We start from the raw sequence: 27,682 nt of genomic DNA, 5'->3' as shown, positions 1-27,682 counted from the left end.
GCAAAATAAGGAAGTTCCAGAAGCAAAGAGTTTCTTGGCGTGAAGGAAGTTCCAAAGGTGTAGAAAACTTCCTGGCATTAAGGTCAAGTTAGTAAAGAAGTGCTAATACCTTGAAGAATGAAGGTGAGCACGAACGCAAGATGGAAGTGGCTGAAGAAGGTTTGTTAGTTGACTGAATTAAGGTGTATAAGCCGACTGGAGGATGAAGATAATTGGGCACTAAATACAATCAAATAATATATATGTTTTTTGTTCTTTCTGATTTTGCAGGCAATCGACAACTAGGAATTAGTAGATTGATGTGCCTTGACCAGTTGATTGATGAACCGAATGGTAACAATCTAGTTTATACATTGATGCTGGAATACTAACTCACAATCATCAAATGACTAACAGCTATGGGTTTGACTATATATATGGGGTCCAGGCAGCTCAAAACTAGTGCGGGAAGGCTTACTACTAAATCTTTACTTTCCTGACTGATCAAAACTTCTATTTTTGTTATCTTTTTAATTAATCCCATTAGATTCCCTAGTACTCATATTTTTCATCTTATAAGTAGGAATTATTTGTTTCTTACCAAGGAGGATATTATGTATTCTTGAATTTAATTATATAGATTATTGTGTCTCCACTAACTAAGTTTATAAAAATTTTGATCGGCTATTCTCTCCTTTAGTCTACTCTCCTCTCGATCTTAGACATGCAATTGACTTTTGGAAAGAGACAGGAGATGCCTTGGTTTGTCGGAATATATATTCTTCTCGATCTTTGACAATCGACTTTTGGAACATTGACTCCTTATCTCTTTCCAAAAGTAGATCGAGAAGAGGGTAGAGTGAAGGGGAGAATATCTGATATATATATTTTAAAATAAAGTTAGTTACAACGGAAACACAATAACTTAAGGTGAAAGCGTAGCTGTTTAGTGGATTTACGTTCCTTTGCTAATAAAATTCACAAGTGTTCCACTGTTCAATGAGTCTACAAGAAAAGATGTTCTTTTGATTTTTATTTTTCATATTTAAAATTTACAAGATGCTCAACTCAATTACTACCACTGCTTTTACTCTTCCAAAAGCCTAATTTCTACTGCTACGCTCTCCAAAGCTTTGCTTTCCCGTGCATTATCGACAGTAGCGCATGATGAGCAATGATGCCAATTGCAACAGTCAAAGTGGGGTTTCATGTCGATATGGGCTAGCTTCTCAATTATTTCACTCGTTGATATTATTGTCATTTGTTTCGAGATAATTTATTTTATGTTATGCACAACATAAAGAAATATTTCACAGATGCCTATAAATCAAATTGAAAGTTTAGTAAGCTGGGCATCGGCCAAGAGATGAAGCCTGCAGCATCTCTCCTCTTCTTTCTATACCTCATTGTGTTTGTTTTAAGCTCAGCGTCACGAGCGAGTAATATCAAGCTTAAACGGAGCCGATTTCCGAAGGGATTCATCTTCGGTACTGCGTCCTCAGCCTATCAGGTTAAGTTTGTAATTTATGCTCAAATAACCATCTTTGAGTTTCTATGTAATACATGATCAATGGACAGCAGTATGAAGGTGGTGCCAAGGAAGGTGGGAGGGGGATGAGCATATGGGACACCTTCACTCACGAACATCCAGGTCTTCTCTTGATAACAGTTTATAAATTTTATGGTAGAGAGAGAGTGAGAGAGAGAGAGAGTATGGTCCAAATCCCAGATCTGATCAATTATCTGCTGGAAATCTGTGTGTGTATGTATGCATGCTTTTCTTGTTGCAATAATCATTCCTTCAAACATTTTGTTAACTGAGAGAAATATATGTCTTCAAATTCTAAGTTTCCGTTATTTTCTTTTCTACTTTTTGTTTCTCTTCACTACCTAAATAAATAAGAAATGCATATATCAAAAGATTGGACAGCAAAAAGGCCAACAAAAATTTATATGTACTTTAATTTTAATTAAAAACTGTTTGCATATGAACTAAGCCGTCATATTTGGCCGTAGATTCTTGCTTCTTAGCTTTGTCTACTTAATTACCATGCATTATCTAATCATTAGCCAACGAGATTGGGGTCAAATAGATATGCCAACATAAGCATATTATCGAATCATGACTTTTCTTGTTTTCTATGTCATCAACTTTGATGCATATGTGTGTTTTATAATGACTTCTAGTTTTTTGTCCCCTCATTAATTTTGAATTATTTTATTGCCAACTTTCTAAACTAACTTTACAAAAAAAAAAAACAAAACAAACCCAAGTAAAATCTTTGGAGTGAGATGAATGCTTGCAATTGCAAAAATGCACAATGATTATAGATTTTCAAGATTTAATTCTAATTCAATGGTAGCGATGACAGAAAAAATTATCGATAGGAGCAATGGGGAAATTGCGATTGACTCATATCATCGATATAAGGTACACATTTTTTGTGTGAGCATTGTATCTACTGTGTATATCAGTTGCTAAACAATTGAATTGGCGATTGGAAATCTAAATTTTCAACACATTTGAATTAAATCCCCAATCCCAAAAAAGAGATGAGTTTGGATTCTCATTCCAGTGTATCTATATTTGGAATTTTTGAGTTGATTGTTCTTGATCATTTGCAGGAAGACGTAGGCATCATGAAAGAAATGGGTCTGGATGCTTTTAGATTCTCCATATCCTGGACACGTATTTTCCCCAGTCAGTATTTAATTTGTTATGCATTCTTGCATTGCCCAAATTTGGATAACCAAAACGCATTGAATTTTCATTTTCATGGCAGATGGAAGCCAAAGTGGGGGAGTGAATAAACAAGGCATTGAGTACTACAACAATCTCATCGATCAGCTCTTAGCCAATGGTATGATATTAACTCCTTTTTTACAATGCTATTTGGAATACTAATATTATTCAAAAAAAAAGTCTGATTTTATTCATTTTATGATACCTCAACTAACACCTATGACAAATCAACTATGCCATCAACTATAATGAAACTATTGTAAGTATTATAAGCAAATTATCACAACATCACCTTCTACATTGCTAATATATAATGAAATTTAACTGTAGCACCTCAATGAAGAAGTGGCACTTGAAATTGTAACTTGTGACTAGTTTAGAGTTCCAATAAGAAACTCTAGAATAGTTAGCGAAGAGTCAGTCATTTTTGAATTTTTTTTTTAGAATGTTTTGAGTAAAAACAAAGATAAGTTTACCTATCATGTTTTTTTTCTTGTCTATTTTTGACTGTATGGAGAATTGTAACTTAAGCAAGAAAGATTTATTGAATTTGATAGACTCACATACTCGAAACAATGGTCTTACTTATATGTCCACGTGACTTGACACATTGGTCTTACTTATCTAAAAAAGATTTTGGAACATGATATAGGTTCATGTCTACTGGATTTACTAAAAATTTGGAAGGTGCATAATTTTTAGGAATTTTTCTAATTTGTCCTTGGTGATTTCTAATGTACCAGTTGATTTTACCATAATTTCTAAATTTTGGTTTTTTAAAATTGTTTGAACATGCATGATCATTTTTTAACTTTTCGATTTCTATTCTCAATTTTTTATTTTTTATTTTCTATTTTTAAATTATCAGACATTTCTAAGGTGCATGAATTGGCTAAGGTTATTTTTATCTTAGCATTTTCATTTTCTAGTTATAGTATAGTCTTTGAAAGCATTTTAATAAAATTGAAAGACTGCTTGGAAGATAGTGCACGTATGATGTAGACCATATTGCTTGTCACATAGTACGTCAAATTAATTAATTTTGAAAATCCATATTAAATCAAGAAAAGAGATGTAGCATAGGTCCCAAGTAGTATTTTTTTCCAAGTTAACTAGCCAATGTGTGAATGATTAAGTTGTGATATTCCTTTTTGAGGTTTTCCAATGAAATGAAGTTTTGGTTACTGCTAGATTAGATTTGAAATGGCAAGTTAACCAAACCGAGTGCAATATGATAAAACGTATTCTACTACAAAAATTAAATCTAAACAACAAGTAACTAAACGGCATAAGACCAACTAAAAGTAAACGAATCTAACAGCAAGCTAACCTAACAAATGAATTAAATCTAAGCAAAGAAAAAATAGCGTCTTAACTAAAACTGTACTAAATGGCACTTGTCGAAATAAACCTAAACCCCTTGAAGCTTAACTGAACCAAGTGAAAATAATTCAAAGGAAACTTAACTTCAGAGCAAACTAATCGATTAGAAGTGCAGAAATCATGAATTGAATGCAACTAAACTCTTGGTTTTGGATTAAGCACCATTGGAAACTGTGAACAAGACTTTGAAGTGAGAACTTAAAACTCAACAGAACAACACGAACTCAATTCAACATCTATATGCAGAAATAATGTGTGTAACATTAGAATCCCTAATCTAGAAAGGAAAACCAAAAGAACAGAATTTAAAATTCCATCTACTCTAAAGTGCAGAATTATATTTGGGTTTTGTTCGCATGAAAAAGAGAAACAAATAAGAGCACAAGATCTAACAATAGAATCTAAGATCTAGATTAAGAAACATCCACAAACTCAAATCACAAATCTGATTCCATCTCTATGCTGCAATGCAAAGAAGCTCTTGAAAACTCCCTTTGAGCAATCACAAGTCAGATTCAAATTCTCGGCTAGGAATTTAGATTTGCGCAACTCGTGGAAACCTCCCTACAAGCTCGCTATCACATTGAAAGCTCATCGCTCAAAGAACAGAGGAAGAAGAATTGATCGTGATCGCCAATCGATTGATCGGACCGATTACGAAGTCGTGAGCAAATTGGAAGATGGATTGGAAGCAGAAACTCTGGGAAAACTCCTCTGAACCTTCTGTTGACTGGTAGAGCCTTCATATCGGGAAAACTCCCTCGATCTGAGCTCATCTGTGGTGTGTGATGCATAGGAATCGCGGACAGGAGAACCTCCCTCTATCACGGTCTGTTCCTTGGACGATGATCACTGGTCGCTCAGAATATCGTCGGCGATGACAAAACTTGTTCGTTGATCTAGATGTGGATGGTGCTTGTGTCCCGTGCGCTGGAGCAGACGATGGTGGCACGGTGAACAGTAGCACAAGCCACTGTTCGGCGTGCCGAAGATGGGTTTTTGAATTCAGCCTGAACCGGTTCAATGGATTGGTCTGGTTCAGATTCAACAGTACTTGGCTCGAGTCAAATCCAAATCCAAGCTAGCCAATTTGAATATATCCAAGTATAACCAATGCGTCCAAAATATTCACCTACACCCAAGAGTAAAATATATTAAGCACAAATCATGAATTAAGGAATTAGATTAACTCAAGATGTGCCTTACTTAGCAAAAACTAACTCACAAATCAATTCCTCAATCAAAATAAGCTCTAAAACCAAACAATTTCAATCAAAATATAGTACCACCTAACCACATCATCAGCATACCTCACTTACTGTTAATGCAATCGACCTAGGTTTAATCGGTACGATCATGGTTTTGATGTGTGTGTCAAAGAGTTTAAGTTAGACTTTCATATGTGTTTGATATGTGTGTGTTGAGTCTTGCAGGACTTGGTAAAACATACATGAGGAGCTTGGTGCAGCTAAGCTTGGGAAGCTCATCCTAAGGCTCAGATCCTTGAGTCGTGAAGGATGGTGTGGAAGACATCCGAGGGACCGCCGGACGAGGAACAACGGAGTAGAGCCGAGGGAAGTGGACTTCAAGGTAACGTGAAGGATGAAACAGAGAGGAGTCGCGGGCTCGGGTGCATCTGAGGGACGAAGGCCGAGGAAGATGACTTCAAGGGTGACTCCGGAGAGAATGAGTGTGAGTGTGTAACAAGGTGCAGTCCAGTCGGTTGCAACTTTTAGCAGTCAACTGCACCAGTCGACTACATGTTTTAGCAGTCGACTGCACCAGTCGACTGCATGTTTTAGCAGTCGACTGCACCACTCAACTGCATGTTTTAGCAGTCGACTGGCAGCGAACAGAAGCATTCTGTTTGCTCATTCAGCAGTGACCAGTCGACTGCTAAAACTAGCAGTCGACTGGTAAATGACTGTTGGCCAACAGTTGGTGCTACGAAGTAGTCGTTGGCTACCTCCGACGGTAGCACCAATCGACTGATGGTTTTGCCAGTCCACTGGTGCCGAGATGAGTTGATATGATGATCAACTATCTCCTCTTATTTATAGGAAGCTTTGGGGCTTGAAGGAGGTTACTCATGCTTATTGAATAACTCCTTAGCAATTGTCCAAAGCTTCCAAGTCATTCTCTTCCTCCTAATCTAAATCTTCATCTTGTAAGAGGAAGAGAGCTTTGTGAGAGGTTTTACTCCACCGAGAAGGAGTAAGCTCTAGCCGGAGATTGCCAGGGATTGATCCACCGAAGGATCAAGGGTTCGTCCACCTCAAGGACACGCCATGGAGTAAAAGCAAGCAATCTCCGAACCACATAAAGAAATTATGTTAGCGTTTGTATTCTTGCTTATCTTTATTGCTTTAGCTTTTGTATTTCCGCTTGCGTAAACTAATCTTGTAGAAAAGCAATCGATTAGGGGGTGACCTAGCTATCCAACCCCCCTTATAGCCGGCCACCGATCCCTTACACTTACCTCATGTTGTGATGCTTCCCCTTCATCGAGCTTTCTTCTGAGGATCCTTCCCCTTCATCGATGCTCATTTCTGAGCTGCTTTCCTCTTCTCTTTGATGGTTTACCACTAGGGCTAATTCGATGTATTCTTCAACTTCAAATTCTGATGATGACGTTTCGTCCCACATCGCCCTCAGGGTTTTGAGCTTCAATTTTGTTGGTCTTTTGCCCTTGTTCTTTAGTTTAGGGCAACCGTCCTTGATGTGCCCTTTTTCATTGCAGTTGTAATACCGGACCTTCCTTCTACTATGAGATTGTTTCTTAGCATGCGTCTTAAATGTATTAGATTTAATAAATTTATTAAATTTTCTTACCATTAGGGTCGTTTCATCTTCATCAATTGATGCTTCAGAGTTTTGATCTTCCTTCTTGGCTTTCAAGGTAAGGTTTTTATTCGAATTTTCAGTTTCTTTAGGATCTGCACATGGAGTTTTGTGAAGTTTAAAAGTAGAAAATAAATTCTCTAGTGTACTTACCTCGAAGTCCTTAGATATATAGTATGCATCTACTAAGAATGATCATTCTAGAGTCCTTGGGAAAGCGTTAAGCGCGTACCAGATTGAATCTCAGGTCATTACAGATTCTTCAAGATTGTTGAGCTGAGTGATGAGTTTTTTGATACGTGCTTGGAGTTGCGCTACTTTCTCTCCACTGTTCATCCGAAGGTTCATTAGATGGGTTTGGAGGATGCCCCACCTTGTTAACTTAACTTCTGAAGTACCTTCATGAAGCTCCAGGAATTTATCCCAGAGCTCTTTAGCGGAGTCATAGTTGTCGATTCGATTGACCTCCTAGGGCGGAAGAACACTCGGCAGATGGAACTCTACTTTACCGTTTACCATGAAATCAAGTTGTTCTTTCTTTGTCCATAAGTACTCTTCTTTTTCAGCTCCATGTTGGTCCTTGGGGGCTACAAAATCATATTTTATAATTAAAAAAAAATAAAATTTATTTTTTTAAAAAATACCTCCATCTGGCGTTTCCATTGCACGAAGTCTCCGTCAAATTTCGATGGGTGAATACTTGCACCAACCATCGTCTCTATACTTCAATCGACAGTTAGTCCTTCTGAAGTGATTGGACTCTGATACCACTTATTGGTATAGCGGGACCGGTAAGAGGGGGGGTGAATTGCCTACAAAAATAATAAATCTCTTTCTCGATCCTTTGATTAGTAATACAATTATAATAACAGTAATAAAACTGAACTAAACAACTTCAAAGAAAGACTTAAGAAGGCCAGAAATTAACTTAGTTGTTAATCCAAGGCAGTGAAAGGCACTAGAAGATCTCCTTCATTGCAAGTAGAGAAGCCTTTTACAGACGTTGACAGCTCAACAAATATACTAGGAAAGAGTACAAGAGTTGTTGTTCAATTTGTTGAATATTTTCTACCTCCAGGAGCCTTTTTATAGCTCCTGAAAAATCCTATCTGTGGGTGGAAGACGCCTTCAAAAGGTTCAAGGTGCCTTCAAGTGGATAAAGTTTTATCTACAATGAAAACAAACGATTACTTGAGGTCGGTACTGTTCACTGAAAGCGCCTTCCAAGCCTTTGAAGGCGGCTTCGTACTGTTTATGGAAGGCGCCTTCAAAGTGTTGGACCCTTGGGCGGCTGGCTAGAGGGGGTGAATGGCCCTGCAAATAAAAATGAACATTCCTCGAACTTTTATAGCTTAATTATACTTAACACTTGCATAAACAAAAATAAGAGATTAAAAATAAAAGGCACAATGGATTTACTTGGTTACAACCAAGAAAGTTGTTAATCCAAGGAAAATGAAAGTACACTAAACTCTCCTTCAAGCGGAGAAGTCTCTTTATAGCAATTAAAGCACTCAGTTACTAAACAAGATTGAAAAGAAATAAATTACAAGTGTTGTTCTGATCTTTTGGGACCAAGGTTGTATTTATAAATCTGGTCGGGGCGCTTGGAAGGGTTCCAGGCGCCTAGGAGGGGATAAATTTTTATCCCCATCGCACCAGAATGCGCCACATCGCTTTCCGAATAAAATCTTGCTCTAGGCGCCCGGACCCAAGTTAACATCATGTTAACTATTTGGTCTGGGTTCTTCCACTCCGGCTCGGCTTGCTTGGGTCCAGGTCTTCCACTCTAACTTTGGCTCCACTTGGGTGATCTCGTCCATTCGAAATAGGGCTCACCCGAACCCAACTTTCAGCCTTCGAGCAAACTTCCTCTCTGGCTTCTCGTCTCTCGGAAACGTCACATGCCTCCTTCTCGTCCACCTACATACTCTTCCACAGCACCTCGTACCTCGGACACACCTAACCCGTTGGCTCTCTCCTGTATCGTCCTTCTCGTTAATTGCATCTTTCGCTTGACTTCTTGTGCTCCTAAGTTCCTGCACACTTAGACATAGGAGTTAAATACCAACAGGACCTAACTTTACTTAGTTGATCACATCAAAACTACCACGGGATATTTACACCAAGCCTTTGAAGGCATCTTCGTACTATTCATCTGAAAATGGTTAACTTCTCTTGTTAACTATTTTTCGCTCCGCTCACTTGGGTGATGCTCCGGCCGTCCGGAATTGAGCTCACCCGAACTCAACTTCGGCCTCCTCCTTGAGCAGCCTTCCTCCCCGACTTCTCGTCCCTCGAACTGCCTCGCAAATTCTTCTCGTCCGCCGGTGTGTTCTTTCGCAACATCTTGATGTTGACTATATTACATGTCACGTGGAACTTCAAATTTTTAATTGTTGAAAACCCATATTAACTCAAAAGTAGAGATGTAGTATAAGTCTCAAATCGTATATTGTTTCAAGGATAACTAATAAGTGTGTGCATGATTTAGATATGGAATTCTTTTTGGGTTTTCTAATAAAAATGAGTGTTTTGGTTTTGATTCATCTAAAAGAAAGTATTCGAAAATCTGACAAGCAATGTATGGCTAATCATGCGAACACATTGAAAAGAAGAACAGAGATGACCTCCAATTCAAATTAAACTACGTACATTAACAAAGTAATCTTAACTTTTTATTAAACTCACATTACAAATTGAATTCAACTAATTCTCAATAGTGCATTAGTAAAATCCTAATCCTTTCTAGTTGAGTGACAAATAAGATTCAGAAGCAAAATCAACAAAAATGGTCTTGAACTCAACATGATCCACTTATTCGAACTAAAACCTAGCTTTCGATTACTATCACTATTCAAATTGCAACTAACCAAATGTAAAGATCAAGGGTGTCTGATTTCAATAAAGGAATGGATAAAATGTTATTACAAAATATAGGAGTGAATAGAAGAAAAATTACAAGTGCAAGTAATTAGATCATCGAATCTGAGCAATTGAACTTGAAATTGAAAATAAAAAAAACAACATTCCATAACTCAAATCCGAGATCAAACTCCTTCTCTTTGTCATGACATAGAGATGCTCCTGGAGACCTCCCTTCAAACAATCTCTGGAGAAGATCCAAGCTCCCAGTCGTGCAGACGACACTCACAACTCTTGGGCACCTCCCTTCAAGCTAGCGATATGCTGACAAACTCAATGCACGACGAATTAGAGTATTGTAACTGGTATGTGCTCACCTGGTCGATTGATCCGATCGATTCAGGAGTCGCATGTGAAATGACGGACAGAATGAGACCAAAAACGTCGGGATAACTCCGCCATCATCTCCGTTGGATGATGGAAATTGAAAATTGAGGAAACTCCTTCTGATCTACGACGAGGCAGGGGAACGCAAGTGTAGGATCGAAAAGCGCTAGGGAGGGAATATCGCTCGTGACTAATTCGTTCATTTTAAAATAGTTGGCTAAAACATGTAGCGGAATAAGAACAACTAAAGAAAAATAATTACACAAGTTGGTTTTACTTGGTTCGGAGTCTATGACGACTCCTACCCCAAGGCCACACTCATTGAGTGTTTATTTTGGGCAATTCACTATCAATATGAAATATTACAAACGAGTACAATAATTAAAGTGCTATCAAATATTATACCGACAATAATTATGTTTGAAATTGAGAGCTTTTGGTCATCGGAGTAGTGTTATGACTTCGCAGGATCGTCTTGTTAGCAGCACATGGAAGAAAGATTGCCAATTTTAGAGATATGTAAGATTCAACTCGTGACTACCTTAAATAGCCCGTTGAGGGCGCCTCCAGCCTTCATAGAAGGCGCCTTCAGCTAAGGTTCTATCCCTAAGTCCACAGCGTCGATAAGCTCCGCGATGTTCACTGCTTATCCACCCGAAGGCACCTTCAAGCTCTATGGAAGGTGTCTTCCATTAGCTGTCCAAGACACCTTCAGCATACTTGGAAGGTGCCTTCTGCCCTGCTTCCTGCGTAGCTACATCCAAGTTGCTCGAGGCTCCTCCAACAGCCCCGGAGGTGCCTCAGACACTGTTCATCCGAGCCAAACATGTCCAATTCGCTTCCTGCAAATTAGGTTAGTCCAAGAAATCAATCATACCTTGCAAAATAAAGTTAGCATAATATAGACATGAAAAATAAAGCTTTTGACAGTCTTGGGACTGTCCGGTTTTGACTTCAGATTTCACCTCCGGAAACCTTAGGTAGAACCGACGTCCACTGTTCCTTCGTCGAGGAAAGCATCCTCACCTACTCCTCTCAGGAGAGTTTACCTGTTGTCATATTGATCCTTCAGATCAACTGAACTTTTGCTCAACGTCCGAAGCTTCTAGTCTTCATGTTGGGCGTTCGCTTCGCGATTCGTCCAGACTTTCACCCGGTTCGCGACACCAGGATTTCAACATAAAGTCCCCGACTCTAGGATTTTGCCCCAAGCCCTCGACCTGCCAAGACTTTCTGCCTAGGGTTACCACCCCCTAGGACCTAGGGTTACCACCCCCAGGGTTTTCCACTTGCCTAACCGCAGTTAGTACTTTTCATCACCTAGGGTTACCACCCCTAGGACCTAGGGTTACCACCCCTTAGGGTTTTCCACCTGCCTAACCGCAGTTAGGACTTTTGCCTAAGAACACTTAGGACTTTCCTGCAAACTTATTCAAACTTGTCAAATAACAAATAACCTTAACTTTGAACCCTTTAACGTAATCAAAACACAGGTTCGATCATCTGGTGCTTCCCACACCAATATCGCAATCGGGAAAACTCCACCTGATGTGCTCTAATCTCCGGCGGATGGTTCCGGTAGCTCGAAGTTCATCGTAGATGAAGAAATCAAATTGCTCAGATCTGGAAATGAAACGGGACTCCGCCTCGTGCTACTCAGGAAGAAACTGGCACGATGAACAGTGATGAAGCCACTGCTCACCATGCCGGCTTTGCATTTTTAAATGTTGGAGTGAACCTGTGCATGCACAGTAGTTAGATCTGGTTGGGTTCAACAGTGGCTCACCTGGTCTGAGCCCAACAATAGCTCACTTGGTCCAGCAAGCTCAAAGCACTGGGTACAAGTTCAATTGGCTCGGTTCAATAGTAGTTGAGTACGGATTGAGCCTAAATTCCAAGATAATTAAATCAACCTCATTGAATATGCCCAATTCTTCTGCTACAAATCAAATTAAACATGCTAAGCATAAATCATGAATTACAAATAGTAAATGAGGTTAGCTCAAAATACTCCTTGCTTAGCAACAAATTAACTCACAAATCAATTCCTCATTCAAATTAGTCTCTATAACTAAACAATTCCCATAAAATAAAATTCCACAAAAACACATCATCACATCTCGTCCTTCGGATGCACTGAGTCCGTCGACTCCCTTCCCGTGTCATGCTTCTCGTTGGTTACGTCTTCCGCTCGACTTCTTCTGTTTCTATGCTCCTGCACACTTAAACACAAGAATCAAATACAACAGGACTTAACTGAACTTGGTTGACCACATCAAAATTATCCAGGTGTACTTACACAACCAAGCGTAATCCAATAAATCTACCCGACCTAGTGGACTTACATAGGCCTTATTATGTAAGTTTACCTAACCTACTAGACTCACCTAAGCCTTATTCTATATGTCTACCTTGACCTAATTAGATTTTCCCTTTACTAGTTGATCCTGTCCGAACCAGAAGTCAACAGACGCTGGGCACGTGACGCTCCAAGGCTCGCTGATGTAGGTCTCCAACTAGTGTCGAGATGCTCCGGCTATCCTGCACAGAAGTCGAGCCGGGAAGGGGATTCCCAGCGACGACCCTCCGACGCTCAAGTCAGGTAAATCACGATGAACAAGGTGGCTCCAGAAGTCTCAGAGTACATACCAGAATCCCCTGTCGATGAAACCTGAGGTTCTTTATATAGAGCTGTGAAAGGTTTGGGCACGCGTACCAAGGTGCATAAGTGTCCCCTGTCCTATCCTAGGTATGCGGCTGTCAGAAAGTTTACCTGTCCTTTCCTAGGTACGCGGCTGTCAGAAAGTTTACCTGACCCATATCGCTACAGTCAAAGCATGCCCTCGATGGGACAGCAGAATCCCCTGTCACAAGATTTGGAGCATGACACACACGTGAAACCTACAGGTTGTCAGAGAAAGAAATCCTCTGGCCCTTTCCTTTGCTCCAAACTTGTAGTCCGAGCGGAAAGAGACCTAAACATCCGACCGGACATCCGCAGTGGTTTACTTGTGCTTTGTGGAGACTAACAAACAGGGGTGCTTTATGACTGTGATCGGTCAAAAGGTCAGCTCGGTCCATGACCTTTTTAACTGAGCGTCGGAACCCCGATTTGACAGGGTGCCTACCAACTATGAGTGCAAACCGGCCGGACCCTTCCGGGTACTCGATTCCATCGGCCGGCCGGCAGTCCGGTCGGACCACACTCTCCCCGGGTGGGAGGCTGCTCCGGTGACTTCCACTTGGCGTTGACTTTGCAGGGGGGCCCGCTCTTACTACCGGATCACTTGCCTTCCCTTCAAGTCTAGTCGAAGGAGGCGAATAGTCCGACTGACTGGACTGTGAGTCTAGCCGAACGACTCCTCCATGCTAATACTCTCCGCCCGGTCAGCCGTAGAGATATCCTTGAATGAATCAATGATGGCTTTCGCGGATCTCCTTGCGTTCTGCGCCAATCTTCGACATCAATGTCGATCATACCTTCATTAAATGCTCCGAATGATTGACTGCCACGTGGAGCAATGCCATCAGAGTACGGAGGCGGTTGCATGATATTTTGATGTGACCGAAGCAATTCGAAATAAACGGCTAGATGTATGCATTGATTCCCGTGACCTGGATCCGACGGTGGAGGCCGACCGGCCCTCACCCTATAAATTCTTCGTTTCCTTCTCGCCTTCACACGCCTGTTGCTCTCTGTGCTGTGGAGCTCCGGCGATCTTGTTGCTGCCTTCGACGCTCTCCGGCGCCTTTCCTCGATTCATCTCCCCTCAGTAAGGTTTTAGATCTCTCCTCCTTCCTTTCCGGTATCTAATCCGTATTTCTTCTCCTAGCTCGAGTCTTTGAAATTCCATTCCTTCGTCTTTGGAACTTCCTTTTTTGATTTCTTCTGTCCGGATCATGGCCAGTTCTTCTCATCCCGAAGAACAATCCCTGCGATCTCGTTTCGAACAACGGGATTTTGATATTTTGGCTGACAATTTCGAAATCCCCGAGGATATCGAAGTTCGCCTAGCTGGTCCTGCCGCTCGGCCACACAGACCGCCGCGCGGTGGTTTCTGTGTCTTTCGCGACCAATTTACCGCCGGTCTGCGGTTCCCCGTCCATCCTTTTATAGCAGACGTCTGCAATTATTTTGGCGTGCCGCTCGGAAGTTTAGTACCAAACACCTTCCGTCTCCTCTGCGGCGTTGTCGTTTTGTTCAAGATTCACAACATTCCCCTCCGACCGGAGGTCTTCTTTTATTTCTATTATCCTAAGCAAGCCGAGCCGGGCACCTTTATGTTCCAAGCTCGGCCCGGTTTGGTCTTCTTCAATAAACTACCCACTTCCAATAAACATTGGAAGGACTATTATTTCTACCTCCGCATGCCCAGTCAGCCAAACTTTCCGACCCAGTGGCAAGTCAGTCTACCTCCCCCTCCCGAACTGAAGAAATTCAAGACCCGACCGGACTATCTTCACGCCGCAAATGTACTAGCCGGTCTACGACTTGACATCAACAAGCTTCTTCACGAGGGAGTGATGTACATTTTTGGGCTGAGTCCTATACGGACCCCACTTCCGACCGGCTTCGGTAAGAACTTTGCTTTGGCACTTGCTTTAATTGCTAATCGATTTCTTTTCTTTCCGCCGGTGATCATGGACTTGATGGCGGCGTTCTAAAGAGAAAGGCACGGTACTGGAGGCCGTGGCATGAAAGCGCTGGGTATTCAGTCGGTCGGTTCTCACGAAGGAGAAAGCGGCACCCAGCTGAATCGGCCGCCTCTCAACAGCATGTGGACAGCGGCGCTACCCTCCAGGGAACCAACGGCCCCGAGGAAGGGTCCGTTCGGGAGGAGGATCAGCCCGCAAAAGAGACGCCGAGTGGAGACCCCACTACGCTACCTCCGCGGTCCAACCCTCCGACCGGCCCACCGATCGCTGCGAAAGGCCGAGACCATTTCATCGGACCGGACGCCTTCGACGACGACCGGCCGAGGCCACTCCGTCGACACTCTCCCCGCTGCGTTCGGTCCAACGCGTTCGACCATCCATTCGCGGTCTTCTGCGCCCGCTTCTGATCCCGGTCGGGCACGCACAATACGGGTTACTCTTCATCTTCCGATCAAGAGTTGCCTTTGCGGTGACCCGCGCTCGAGCACACCGTTACTTTGAAAGGGCCCTCGCCGAGATGTGGGCCGACGCTGAGTAGCAATGATCCCTCTCCGAACTTAGCCAACAGCCACATGCAAGCTGGGGGTAAGTTCTTCGTTGTTTTTGTTTTTGTTTTACCTAAAATATTTCCGCTCGGCTTCTAACAACTGCGCCTTCGTTTCAGAGGTGGGTGGAAGAGATAGCAGTTTCCAACCGTCTGGCTATGGCGGACGAGGAGATAAGGCAATTGCGGGCGGCAGGTGGTCCGAGCGGCTCCCAAGGACCTTCCTACTCCGAGCTGCAAAAGAGTGAAGAAAACTCAAACTCGCTGGCTGCTGAGCAGAAGAAAACAGTGATCGTGCCCACGCCCTAGCCGAGTCCGAGCGACAGGTTAAGTCGACACAAAGATAACTCGCCACCACTCGGAAGAACACGGCCATCTCCGATCCGAGAAGAAAACGTGGAGGCCCGGGGCGGAGTTGAAGATAAAGGAGCCGACGGCTCGATCGGAGAAGGCAGCTCGCCTACCGATGCGAGAAGATTGAACGTCCGAATGAGGCCCCGACAAGCTCCGGGCAACCTTCAAGGAATACCGGGATGCCGAGCCGAGCCGAGTCGCCGCTCTCCGACAAGTTACATCCGATCGCCGAGTTCTCGGAGAAAATTTGCGAGCGGATGTACTCGACTTTCGCCACTATGACCTATCTCAAGTCGAAGGGCCTTCTTCCGAGTCCACCAATATTCCAGCCGGCGATCAAGTGGAGCTCCTGAGCAACATTCCGAGGGACCTCTACGACTACATCGAGTAATTTTTGTAATTTCGCCACTCGGCTGAACATGAACCTTTTTGTACTTAGGCCACTCGACCTAAGGTTCTAATTTTAATGAAATGCTTTCCTTTCGTGTACTCTATCTTTTTGCACTGTTCCCTGGCTAACACTTGTACGGTCCGCTCGTCTTCTATCACATCATACCTTGGGCATTCGAGGTGCATTCTTCCAGAATGAAGTGTTTTCCCCAGCTCTTCCGTCCGGCCGAATATCAATCTGGGCTGCTAGCCAGAATCGCTCGCTATAAGCCGATCCGAACCTTTTATACCTCGAGTCCGATCGGAAAATAGCTTCGGTCTGACAATCGGCGGGGAATACGAATAATCGCAGTGTCGACGATATTCCGCTCGGATTATTTATAGACGCCGGCTCGTCTCTTGATTTTTAACGACGGTGCTCGTCGGCGCGGATATTTATAGCCGGTCGGCGCGGCTCTCGATCTTTAACGACGGAGCTCGTCGGTATTCCGCTCGGAGGGTTTATAGACGCCGGCTCGTCTCTTGATTTTTAACGACGGTGCTCGTCGGCGCGGATATTTATAGCCGGTCGGCGCGGCTCTCGATCTTTAACGACGGAGCTCGTCGGTATTCCGCTCGGAGGGTTTATAGACGCCGGCTCGTCTCTTGATTTTTAACGACGGTGCTCGTCGGCGCGGATATTTATAGCCGGTCGGCCGTGACCGCAATCTTTAACGACGGAGCTCGTCGGTATTCCGCTCGGAGGGTTTATAGACGCCGGCTCGTCTCTTGATTTTTAACGACGGTGCTCGTCGGCGCGGATATTTATAGCCGGTCGGCGCGGCTCTCGATCTTTAACGACGGAGCTCGTCGGCGCGGATATTTATAGCCGGTCGGCGCGGCTCTGCGGTTTAACGTCTGGGCTAGACGGCCGTCAAGGCTAATTTTGACACTTCCGTTCGGAGTTGCTCTTCGCCTTTCCCCCAGCTTGGATGATGCCCTCCTGGCCGCACGGCTCAGGATCTACTTCATCGAGTATTTTGGCTCGGATAATATACCTCCGTTCGAAGGGTACGGGGCCTTCGATCTTCGAGCGTTTGGCTTGACCAATTTAATTCCGGCCGAACGGCACGGGTTATTTGCTTACAAGTCTAACCACATAAACCTCCCGGCCGATCGGCCTGGGGGCCTTCGCGCTACGATGATAATGCCTTATATTCGCTCCTTTGACTTTTCATCTCTGCATTTCAAGTATTTAGTCGAAAAATGAAATACACAGGGTGATTTACAGTGATACACCTTTCACCCTGCCCGGTAAGGCTGGAGGTGGTTCGCGCTCCACGGTCTATCTAGCTGCCGTCCGTCTTCCTCCAGATAATACGCGCCCGAGCGGAGCTTCTCGATGATTTTGAAAGGGCCTGCCCATGGCCGGAAAGTTGCTGAGCGGCCAACTGTGAATCCGAATAGAGAGTTACCCGACCGGCCCCCACATGTCGTGCCGCCTGTAATCCGGCTATAAGGGCCTCATACTCTGCCTCATTGTTGGTGGCCTTGTAGTCCAGCCGGACGGATAGGTGCATCTTTTCTTCCTGGCTCAACGCCTACTTCGACCGGTATGACAGCCTCACCGCCATATACCAAATGGAACGGTGTGACTCCCGTCCCTTCTTTTGGCGTCGTTCGGATAGCCCACAAGACGCTCGGCACCTCGTCCGGCCAACTCCCTCCCAAATGGTCGAGCCGAGTGCGCAGAATACGAAGAATTTCCCGGTTGGCGACTTCAGCTTGACCGTTGCTCTGAGGATAGGCCACGGACGTGAAATGTTGCTCAATGCCGTAGCTTTGGCACCAATCCTCCAACATCTTCCCTGTGAACTGCCGCCCGTTGTCGGACACCAATCGGCGAGGGATGCCGAACCGACAAATGATGTCTTGCCAAATGAATTTTTAACCATTTGCTCAGTGATCTTTGCCAGTGGCTCGGCCTCCACCCACTTGGAGAAATAGTCTACCGCCACTAGCAAAAATTTCCTCTGCCCGATCGCCATCGGAAATGGACCTACAATATCCATTCCCCACCGATCGAACGGACATGAGATGGTTGATGCCTTCATCTCCTCTGCACGGTCGGTGGGAGAAGTTGTGATACTTCGGCATGAAAGGCGTGTTCTTACAGTGAGCAGCATTCGCTTGTAAAGTTGGCCAAAGTATCCGGCCAAAAGGATCTTCTTGGCTAACGATCCGCCCGGATGACCTCCACATGATCCTTGATGTACTTCCCGGAGGATGTCGAGTCCTCCGAGCTTACACATTTTAGCAGAGGCGAGAAAGCTTTCTTGTAAAGTCGATCTCCGATGAGTGTAAACCGACCGGCTCTTCTTCCGAGGAGCCACTGCATATTCATCGGATGGTGTGGTGCCCGAACGGAGGAATTCTATAATAGGTGTCCTCCAGTCACTTGGAAACGCGAGGCCTTGCATCCGGTCGACATGCGCCACCATCAGCGTTTTTTCAATTGGCTGCTGAATGGCGATCGGCGTTATTGAGCTCGCGAGTTTGGCCAACTCATCGGCCGCCTGGTTCTCCGTTCGGGGAATCTTCTGAATAAGCACCTCTCGGAAAGTAGCTTTGAGTTTCTCAAAGGCCTCAGCGTAGAGTTTAAGCCGAACACAGTTGATTTCAAAGGTGCCGGAAAGTTGCTGAGCGGCCAACTGTGAATCCGAATAGAGAGTTACCCGACCGGCCCCCACATGTCGTGCCGCCTGTAATCCGGCTATAAGGGCCTCATACTCTGCCTCATTGTTGGTGGCCTTGTAGTCCAGCCGGACGGATAGGTGCATCTTTTCTTCTTGCGGTGAGATAAGTAATATCCCAATCCCGCTTCCGAGTCGAGTGGAAGACCCATCCACATATATCTTCCACAGAGCTTCCGGCTCGGGCCTCTGCACTTCGGTCACAAAATCAGCCAAGGATTGGGCTTTAATCGCCGAGCGGGGCTGGTACTGGATGTCAAACTCGCTTAATTCTGTCGTCCACTTGATAAGCCGTCCGGACGCTTCTGGATTCAACAGGACTCTTCCGAGTGGACTGTTCGTCAGGACAATGATTGTGTGGGCCAAGAAATACGGTCGAAGGCGCCGAGCGGCTAGAACCAATGCAAAGGCCAACTTCTCGAGCCCGGTGTAGCGAGATTCAACATCTTTCACCGGCTGCTCTTCGCCGCTCGCCCTCACAAGTGCTGAGCCTACAGCATGTTCAGTTGACGACAAATACATATACAGTGACTCACCTCCGATCGGCTTGGCCAGTACAGGCAGGGAATTCAGATATGTTTTCAACTCTTCAAATGCTCGGTCACACTCTTCGTTCCACTGGAACTTAGTAGCTCTGCGTAGGATCTTGAAGAATGGCAGGCTCCGGTCGGCAGTTTTGGAGATGAATCTGGACAAAGCAGTTATCCGACCGGTCAACCGTTGCACTTCCCTTGTGTTTCTGGGAGGAAGCATGTCTTGCAGAGCTTTCACCTTGTTGGGATTTGCTTCGATCCCCCGCTCGGTCACTATATACCCCAAGAAACGCCCTCCTTTAGCTCCGAACAGGCATTTCTGGGGATTTAGCTTGACTCCATATTTGCGCAGTGTTCGGAAGGTTTCTTCCATATCCTTGAAAAGATCGGCCGCTCGGACGGATTTGATAAGAATGTCGTCCACGTAAACTTCCAGGTTCCGCCCGATCTGCTCCTTGAATACCTTGTTCATCAAGCGCTGATAGGTGGCCCCGGCATTCTTCAATCCGAACGGCATTACATCGGCTGTCACGAAGCTCACCTTTTCTTGATCTTCGCGGGCGAGCGACAGGTGATAGCCCCGGTAGGCGTCGAGCATGCAATTAACTCACAACCGACCGTAGAGTCCACCAGCTGATCTATCCGGGGCAGAGGATAAAAATCTTTGGGACATGCTTTGTTTAAGTCCCGAAGTCAATGCAACGCTTGTTGCCCGGCTTGGAGACCAATACCACGTTAGCCACTCGGGAACGCACCTCGCGTGTGGTAGGCCTCCAGTTTCTCTACTTCCGCCGGATTATGGCATTACGCTCGCGCTAAAATCTCTTTTTTTCTGCTTTACTGGCCGAGCGTCAGGTCGGACATGCAACTCATGTTGCGCTAGGCTAGGCGAAATTCCGGGCAACTCGTTTGGCGACCAAACAAAGACATCATGATTTTGCTGGAGGCATTTGAGCAGCTTCGTCTTCTGTTTGTCCTCTAGAGCCGAGGCGATTAAAGTGGTGGCCTCCTAGCGGTTCGGATGGATCTTAACTGCCTCCTTTTCAGCATAAATTAAAGCAGGAGGTTTCTCGGTTATGGCGTGTACCTCGATTCGGGGAGCGGAAGAAGCTTCGCTCGGATCATCTCTATATAGCAACGCCGAGCTGCTAGTTGATCTCCCGCACTTCTCCAACTTTGTCCTCCACGGAAATTTTATCTTCGGTGGAAGGTTGAGACAACCGCTCGGAATTCGCCGGTCGTCCCAAAATGACGTTGTAGGATGAGGGAGAGTCAACCACCACAGTTTTTGTCCTGGTCCTCCGAGCGGCTCTTCTCCCGTGAGGTGGCCAACCGGATTTGTCCGACCGGTTCATTGCTCGTAAACCCGTAGAGCGGGTCGTCATTGAAGCAGCTCGGCTTTGCAGCTGATCGAACGCCTTCTTGAATAGTATGTTGACCGAGCTCCTGTGTCAACAAATATGTGAATGGTGTAATTTGCTATTACCGCTTTAATGAGCAGCGTCGTGGGGTACTTCTACTCCTTCCAAGTCTCCGGGCCCAGTGATTTCGGTCCACTTGCCCGCTCTTGGCTACAGCCGACCGTATGGATCTGCAGCTGCCGAACGCCGCCTTTCTTGCTCGGTTGGAGTCTCCTCCGGTCGGCCCACCAGCAATAACGTTGATTTCGCCCGGGAGTATTGCTCTGTTTTCTTCCTCCCGAGTGGATGGTCGGGACCGTTCCCTGGACGTCCGGCGACTCTCCTGTCTTGGGGATCTATGCCGATCGGACGTATGGTGATGTCGCCTCTCTATGCGGGTCCGGTCGGCTTCCTGGGTCCTTTGCCTCGTGTGGAGGGGAGGAGACCGTCGTTCGGCTCCGGGAACAGGATTGGACACAAAGGGAAGGCTTCGGCAATCCCTCGTGTTGTGCGTATCCGTTTTGTGGAATTTGCAGAACATTGGGGTCCACCTCTTCTTTGGCTTGGGCCGAGCGGCAGCCACTTCTTGCACGTGCGATCTGGTGTGGGGAGATCGAATTGCTTCAGCCCTTGGTCCTCTAGGTGGTTGCTGAGCGGAGTGCTGCTTCCGCTCAGCATGAACGCTCGGTTGGAACTTCTTTTTCCGAGCGGCTTGCGCTTCTTCCACGTTTATGTATTCGCCCGATGTAGCATGTGACCATAGTCTCGGGCGGCTTTCGGAGCGACCGGAAGAAGTCCCCATCAACAAGGCCTTGTGTGAAGGCGTTCATCATCGTTTCCGATGTGGTCATTGGGATGTCCATCGCCACTTGGTTGAATCATTGGATGTAAGCTCGAGCGATTCTTTTGGTTCTTGTTGATGGCGAACAAGCTAACGCTTGTTTTCGATAACTGCTGGCGAAGTGATGGAGGAAGGCCGTTAAGTCCTGAAGTCGGTGATGGATCCGTCCGTGATCTGGAACCACCGTGGCCGATCCCAAGAGCGTGGTAAGGAAGACTCGGCACTTCACTCCATCGGTGTATTGGTGGAGCGTGGCGGTATTATCAAACTTACCCAAATGATCATCCGGGTCCGTTGTTCCATTATACTCGCCGATCGTAGGGGGCACGTAGTGCTTGGGCAGAGGATCTCGCAGAATGGCTTCCGAAAATTGGCGGTTGGTCCGCTCGGGAGATGAGTCCGTCCGGGGAGCTTTCCCCTTCCTGTCATCCCGCCTTGGCATTTCATCTGAGGAAGATCCTATATCTCTTCGGGCTGGCGTGGCTCCAGGGGTGCGAAATAAGGCCCGGTGGAATGCGACGGTGGCTGGAGGTGCTTCCGCTCGGCCCCCCGACGCGGACGTTGCTTGTTGCTCCGCCCGCTCGGCGGATGCTTTTTGCTTTTGCTCCACGAGTTTGGCGGCCCTTATCTCGACCAGAGCGTCGAGTTCCTCCCTTGAAAGCGTCACCGTGTGCTGTCGTCCAGCCTCGTCCATTGTCTCTGCTCGGATGCAGGAGCGTTCCCACAGACGGCGCCAATTTGATCCTGTCCGAACCAGAAGTCAACAGACGCTGGGCACGTGACGCTCCAAGGCTCGCTGATGTAGGTCTCCAACTAGTGTCGAGATGCTCCGGCTATCCTGCACAGAAGTCGAGCCGGGAAGGGGATTCCCAGCGACGACCCTCCGACGCTCAAGTCAGGTAAATCACGATGAACAAGGTGGCTCCAGAAGTCTCAGAGTACATACCAGCCTCTCCCTGTCGATGAAACCTGAGGTTCTTTATATAGAGCTGTGAAAGGTTTGGGCACGCGTACCAAGGTGCATAAGTGTCCCCTGTCCTATCCTAGGTATGCGGCTGTCAGAAAGTTTACCTGACCCATATCGCTACAGTCAAAGCATGCCCTCGATGGGACAGCAGAATCCCCTGTCACAAGATTTGGAGCATGACACACACGTGAAACCTACAGGTTGTCAGAGAAAGAAATCCTCTGGCCCTTTCCTTTGCTCCAAACTTGTAGTCCGAGCGGAAAGATACCTAAACATCCGACCGGACATCCGCAGTGGTTTACTTGTGCTTTGTGGAGACTAACAAACAGGGGTGCTTTATGACTGTGATCGATCAAAAGGTCAGCTCGGTCCATGACCTTTTTAACTGAGCGTCGGAACCCCGATTTGACAGGGTGCCTACCAACTATGAGTGCAAACCGGCCGGACCCTTCCGGGTACTCGATTCCATCGGCCGGCCGGCAGTCCAGTCGGACCGGCCATCTATGGCCGTCCGTCCGGTCGGACCACACTCTCCTCTGGGTGGGAGGCTGTTCCGGTGACTTCCACTTGGCGTTGACTTTGCAAGAGAAGGGGGGGCCCGCTCTTACTACCGGATCACTAGTCATCATGTCAACCTTGACTTGACTATACTTTACCCTTGTTGGTCATCTGATTAACCTTGACCTAATTATACTTCTATTTTCTAGTCATCCAGTTAATCTTGATTTGACTAGACTTCACACTTATCTTACTTAAAAACATTTAATCCTATTTGGATCAATCCTTTGTCAAAGTTGACCAAATATAAGTATATTGTCAAACATCGAAGCCTTAGAAGCTGATTACACTAACACATAGGTCTTAGGATCCATCTATTCTTATTATCTCTTCTTCAGATATTCTCTCCCAAACCTCATAGATATTCTCAGGTCATAAATTAAGTTTTTATTTCTATCCCAACTTGAAAGATCATATTCATCTTATTATCTCTCCCAGACCGTAGAGATCTAGCTAAGACTCAGATTGAGTTCTTATACTTCCCTAGGTTCAAGTTCTTCTTATTATATCTCCTAGACCTCAAAGATCCAACCAACTGTTGGGATTGAATTATTATTCTCTTCTCGACCTCAAAGGATCTATTTTTTTTCCTCTTCCTGACTTCAAGGCTTTGCTTAGGTCATGAGATCGAGCTCTTCTTAGTATCTCTTCTAGATCTCAGAAATCCACCTAGATCTCAGGATCTTATTTTCTCCCCAACCTTAGAGGTCCTCTAGGTTATGGAATCAAGTTCTTCTTATTATCTTTCTCAAACATTAAAGGTCTGCTTGGTCATAGGATTGAATTCTTATTGTCTCCTCGACCTTAAAGGCCCCCTAGTTCACAGGATCAAGTTTTTCTTATTATCTCTCATTGGATTTAGAGGTTCATCCAATTCTCAAGAACTTAATTCTTTTTTGAACCTAACCTCAGAGATCTACTCAAGTTGCTAGATCGGGCTCTTATTATCTTTCTTAGACCTCAGTGGTTTACCTAGCTCTTTGGATCAAGTTATTATCTCTCCTTGGTCCCTATGGATCTAGGGCATTCTGATGTTTGCCCCTTACCTCATCTTGGGACTAAGCTTTCTTGCTTTGGCCCTATGATTTTGGGGTTCAACCTTCGAATGTTTCTCTCCTCGGCCTCGTCTTAGGATCAAGCTTTCCTCGTTTGCCCTTGTGGCTCTACGGTCTACTTCTCCACACAATGTTCCATTAATTTAATACAATTATTATTCTTCATCCCAACAATTTTCTTATTCAAAGTTCACATATTATACATTACAAAATCTATTTGAGCATAAAGATTTTAGAAGGGAGACTCATCAAAGCCTCTTCGTTACACCAACAACTTATTCCTATTGCTCTAAGGACCACTTTAGCACCCTACAAACTTATATATCTTGATTGGGTCTCATAAACCTTGTCTCCTTGACTCGACTTAAATGGGGGGACTAGTGATACCCTTGGTAGTTACCTCACCTAGGTACCATGCTTACATTGTCTTCTTCCATGTCCACATCAAGAGACTGAACTTTCGAGTCAAGTCATTATGAGCTCTCAAGTCGAGTCCTCCAGCTTGAGCTTTCCAGTCCAAGTAGTCTGAGTTTTCCGATCTCCTCCTCCTGAGCTCCATTCTTGAGTTTGATATTTTCAATTTGAGATCTCTATCATGAAATCTTAAGTTTGAAATCTCTAATCCATCTCTCTAATTCAAACCATCCAGTTTGAGTTATCAAATCCAAGTTCTCTAATCCGAGCTATTTTGCCCGAGATCTCCGGTCCGAGCTCTTTAGTCCAAGCTCTCTAATATGAGCAATTATTAATCACTAGTAAGTATGATCCACTTTCAACATCTATGGCTACAATGGCCACTTAGGGCCTAATAGTGGCATTTATGGAGACAATTATGAAACGAGATTAATGGATGAGATAGTTGGATCATTTCTAGAAGATTGTCGTCATGGTTTCTATAAGTTTCTTTTAATCTACAACTATAAATACCAAAGGGGATTGATGTTGGACTTCTGCCAAGGGCTCTCCTTTTCATTCCCTATGAATCTAGGGTTAACATTCCGATGTCTCTCCCAAACCTCATCTTGGGATTAAGCTTTCTTGCTTTGCCCCTATGATTTTGGGGTTCAACCTTCGAATGTTTCTCTCCTCAACCTCGTCTTGGGATCAAGCTTTTCTCATTTGCCCTTGTGGTTCTAGGGTCTACTTCTCCACACCAGGTTCCATTAATTTAATACAATCATTTTTCTTCATCCCAACAATTTCCTTATTCAAAGTTCACATATTATACATTACAAAATCTATTTGAGCATAAAGTTTTTAGGAGGGAGACTCATCAAAGCCTCTTCATTACTCCAACAACTTCGCCCTATTGTGCAAAGGACCACTTTAGCACCCTACAAACTTATATATCTTGGTCGGGTCTCTTACACCTTGTCTCCTTGACTCGACTTAAATGGAGGGACCAGTGATACCCTTGGTAGTCACCTCACCTAGGTACCATGCTTACATTGTCTTATTCCATGTCAACATCAAGAGACTGAACTTTTGAGTCAAGTCATTATGAGATCTCTAGTCGAGTCCTCTAGCTCGAGCTTTCCAGTCCAAGCTCTCTAATTTGAGCTCTTTAGCCTAAGCTTAGAGCTCTGTAGTCTAGGCTCCTAGTCTATTCTTCCCGATCTCCTCCTTCTAAGCCCCATTCTCAAGTTTGAGCTTTTCAATTTGAGATCTCTATCATGAACTCTTAAGTTTGAGATCTCTAATTTAAACCATCCCGTTTGAGTTCTCAAATCCAAGTTCTCTAATCTGAGCTATTTTGCCAGAGATACCTAGTCTGAGCTCTTTAGTCCAAGCTCTCTAATATGAGCAATTATTAATCACTAGCAAATATGATCCACATTCACCATCTATGGATACAATGGCCACTAATGGCCTAATGGTGGTATTTATGGAGACAATTATGATAACGAGATTAATGGATGAGATATTTGGGTTGTTTCTAGGAGATTATGGCTATGGTTTCTATAAATTTTTTTTAATCTACAGCTATAAATACCATAAGGGATTTATGTTGGATTTTTGCCAAGGGGCTCTCCTTTTTCTCCTTTTCATTTCTTTTATCAATTAATACATGTTATTGACTTGAGCATCGAAGGAACTTTGTCGGACCACTCCGATGCCCCTCTAACATTTGCCCCCTTGTGCACAGGATAGACTATATAGGGTAGACTTAGTCTGTTGGGATTTATAGTGAAAAATAAATTTAAAATGTAGTAGAAATTGATTCCTCCATATATCTATGTGAATGCAAAACTACTCTGGTAAGTATTCTAGTGAATATGATTATTACCTTTGATGCATGTGTTGGTGCAATCGACCTAGGTTTGATCAGTACGATCATGATTTTGATCTGTGTGTGCCAAAGAGTTTAAGTTAGGCTTTCATATTGGTTTGATATGTGTGTTTGAGTTATGCAGGACTTGGTAAAACACACATGAGAAGCTTGGTGCGACAGCTTGGGAAGCTCATCTTAGGGCTCGGGTCCTTGAGACGGTGAATGATGATGAGGAAGGCATCCGAGGGACCGCTGGACGAGGAGCAACGGAGTGAAGCCAAAGGAAGCGAGCTTCAAGGCAATGTGAAGGATGGCATGGAGAGGAGCCGCGAGCTCGGGTGCATCTGAGGGACGAAGACCAAGGAAGAGGGCTTCAAGGGCGACTCTGAAAAGGATGAGTGTGAGTGTGTAACCAAGACCAGTCAACTGACAGAAGTTGCAGTCAACTGGTCCAGTCGATTATGCAGTCTACTGGGAGCGAACAGAAGCATTCTGTTCGCTCAGCCAGCAGTGACCAGTCGACTGGTACTTTCATCAGTCGACTGGTAAGCAACCATTAGAGACTGTTGGCAGAAACCCTGATTCTACTAAGTAGTCGTTGGTTGTGTCCAACGGTTGCACCAGTCGACTATTATGCAGGGAATGAGTTGTCTAGTGATCAACTCTTTCCTCTCTATATATGGGGCATTGAACGAGGTTACTGATCTTGTTGATACACTCCTAGTCTTGGCCTTCAATGTCACGCCCCAGAGGAGTCCCTGTCTGAGAAAATTTCGACAGCATCTCCCCTGTACGGTGGACAATCTGAAACTTTTCTACATCCTCATATACCTCAGCCACAGGCGGCTGGAATAATAACAATAAATAAAAACAATCACCACGCAGTTTATATAGATATTCAGCCTCTAGCTGTCACAACCACGCAGTTAATAATAGTAATCACAAACAATAGTACTCTGACTCGAAATCCACCCTACTCAACTACACTCGTAAAGCTCAAATCCGGCGAACTCACCTCTTCTGCCATCCAGGCAGGCATGTAGTAGAATAAAATCCAAATCATACCAAAAGTCCATCAAAACGAAAGGATTCCATACAATATCCATATGTAAAATCCAAAATAAGACTAAAACAAAGTCTGATAGAGCAAAGCTAAAATAAAATATCCAAGTATCAAATCAA

General features: G+C 44.7%; 1 protein-coding gene across 3 annotated transcripts in view; it reads left to right on the top strand.

Annotated features, from left to right (window-relative positions):
* Positions 1-1,222: 1,222 nt before the first annotated feature.
* Positions 1,223-27,682, top strand: part of LOC121998224 (beta-glucosidase 24-like) — a 43,408-nt gene continuing 16,948 nt past the window's right edge. Inside the window, exons 1-5 of one of the 3 annotated variants that reach the window (XM_042553024.1) lie at positions 1,223-1,489; positions 1,558-1,630; positions 2,352-2,410; positions 2,605-2,680; positions 2,763-2,840. In XM_042553024.1, the coding sequence (XP_042408958.1) occupies positions 1,346-1,489; positions 1,558-1,630; positions 2,352-2,410; positions 2,605-2,680; positions 2,763-2,840 (430 nt within the window). In that variant the 5' untranslated portion in view covers positions 1,223-1,345. The remainder of the gene's footprint in view (positions 1,490-1,557; positions 1,631-2,351; positions 2,411-2,604; positions 2,681-2,762; positions 2,841-27,682) is intronic. The other 2 variants (XM_042553022.1, XM_042553023.1) reach the window with 2 other exon arrangements.

The sequence above is a fragment of the Zingiber officinale genome, chromosome 6A (assembly GCF_018446385.1).
Source record: "Zingiber officinale cultivar Zhangliang chromosome 6A, Zo_v1.1, whole genome shotgun sequence".
Classification (NCBI taxonomy): domain Eukaryota; kingdom Viridiplantae; phylum Streptophyta; class Magnoliopsida; order Zingiberales; family Zingiberaceae; genus Zingiber; species Zingiber officinale.
The sequence above is the reverse complement of the archived record's forward strand: the minus strand, read 5'-3'. Positions and strand labels throughout refer to the sequence as shown.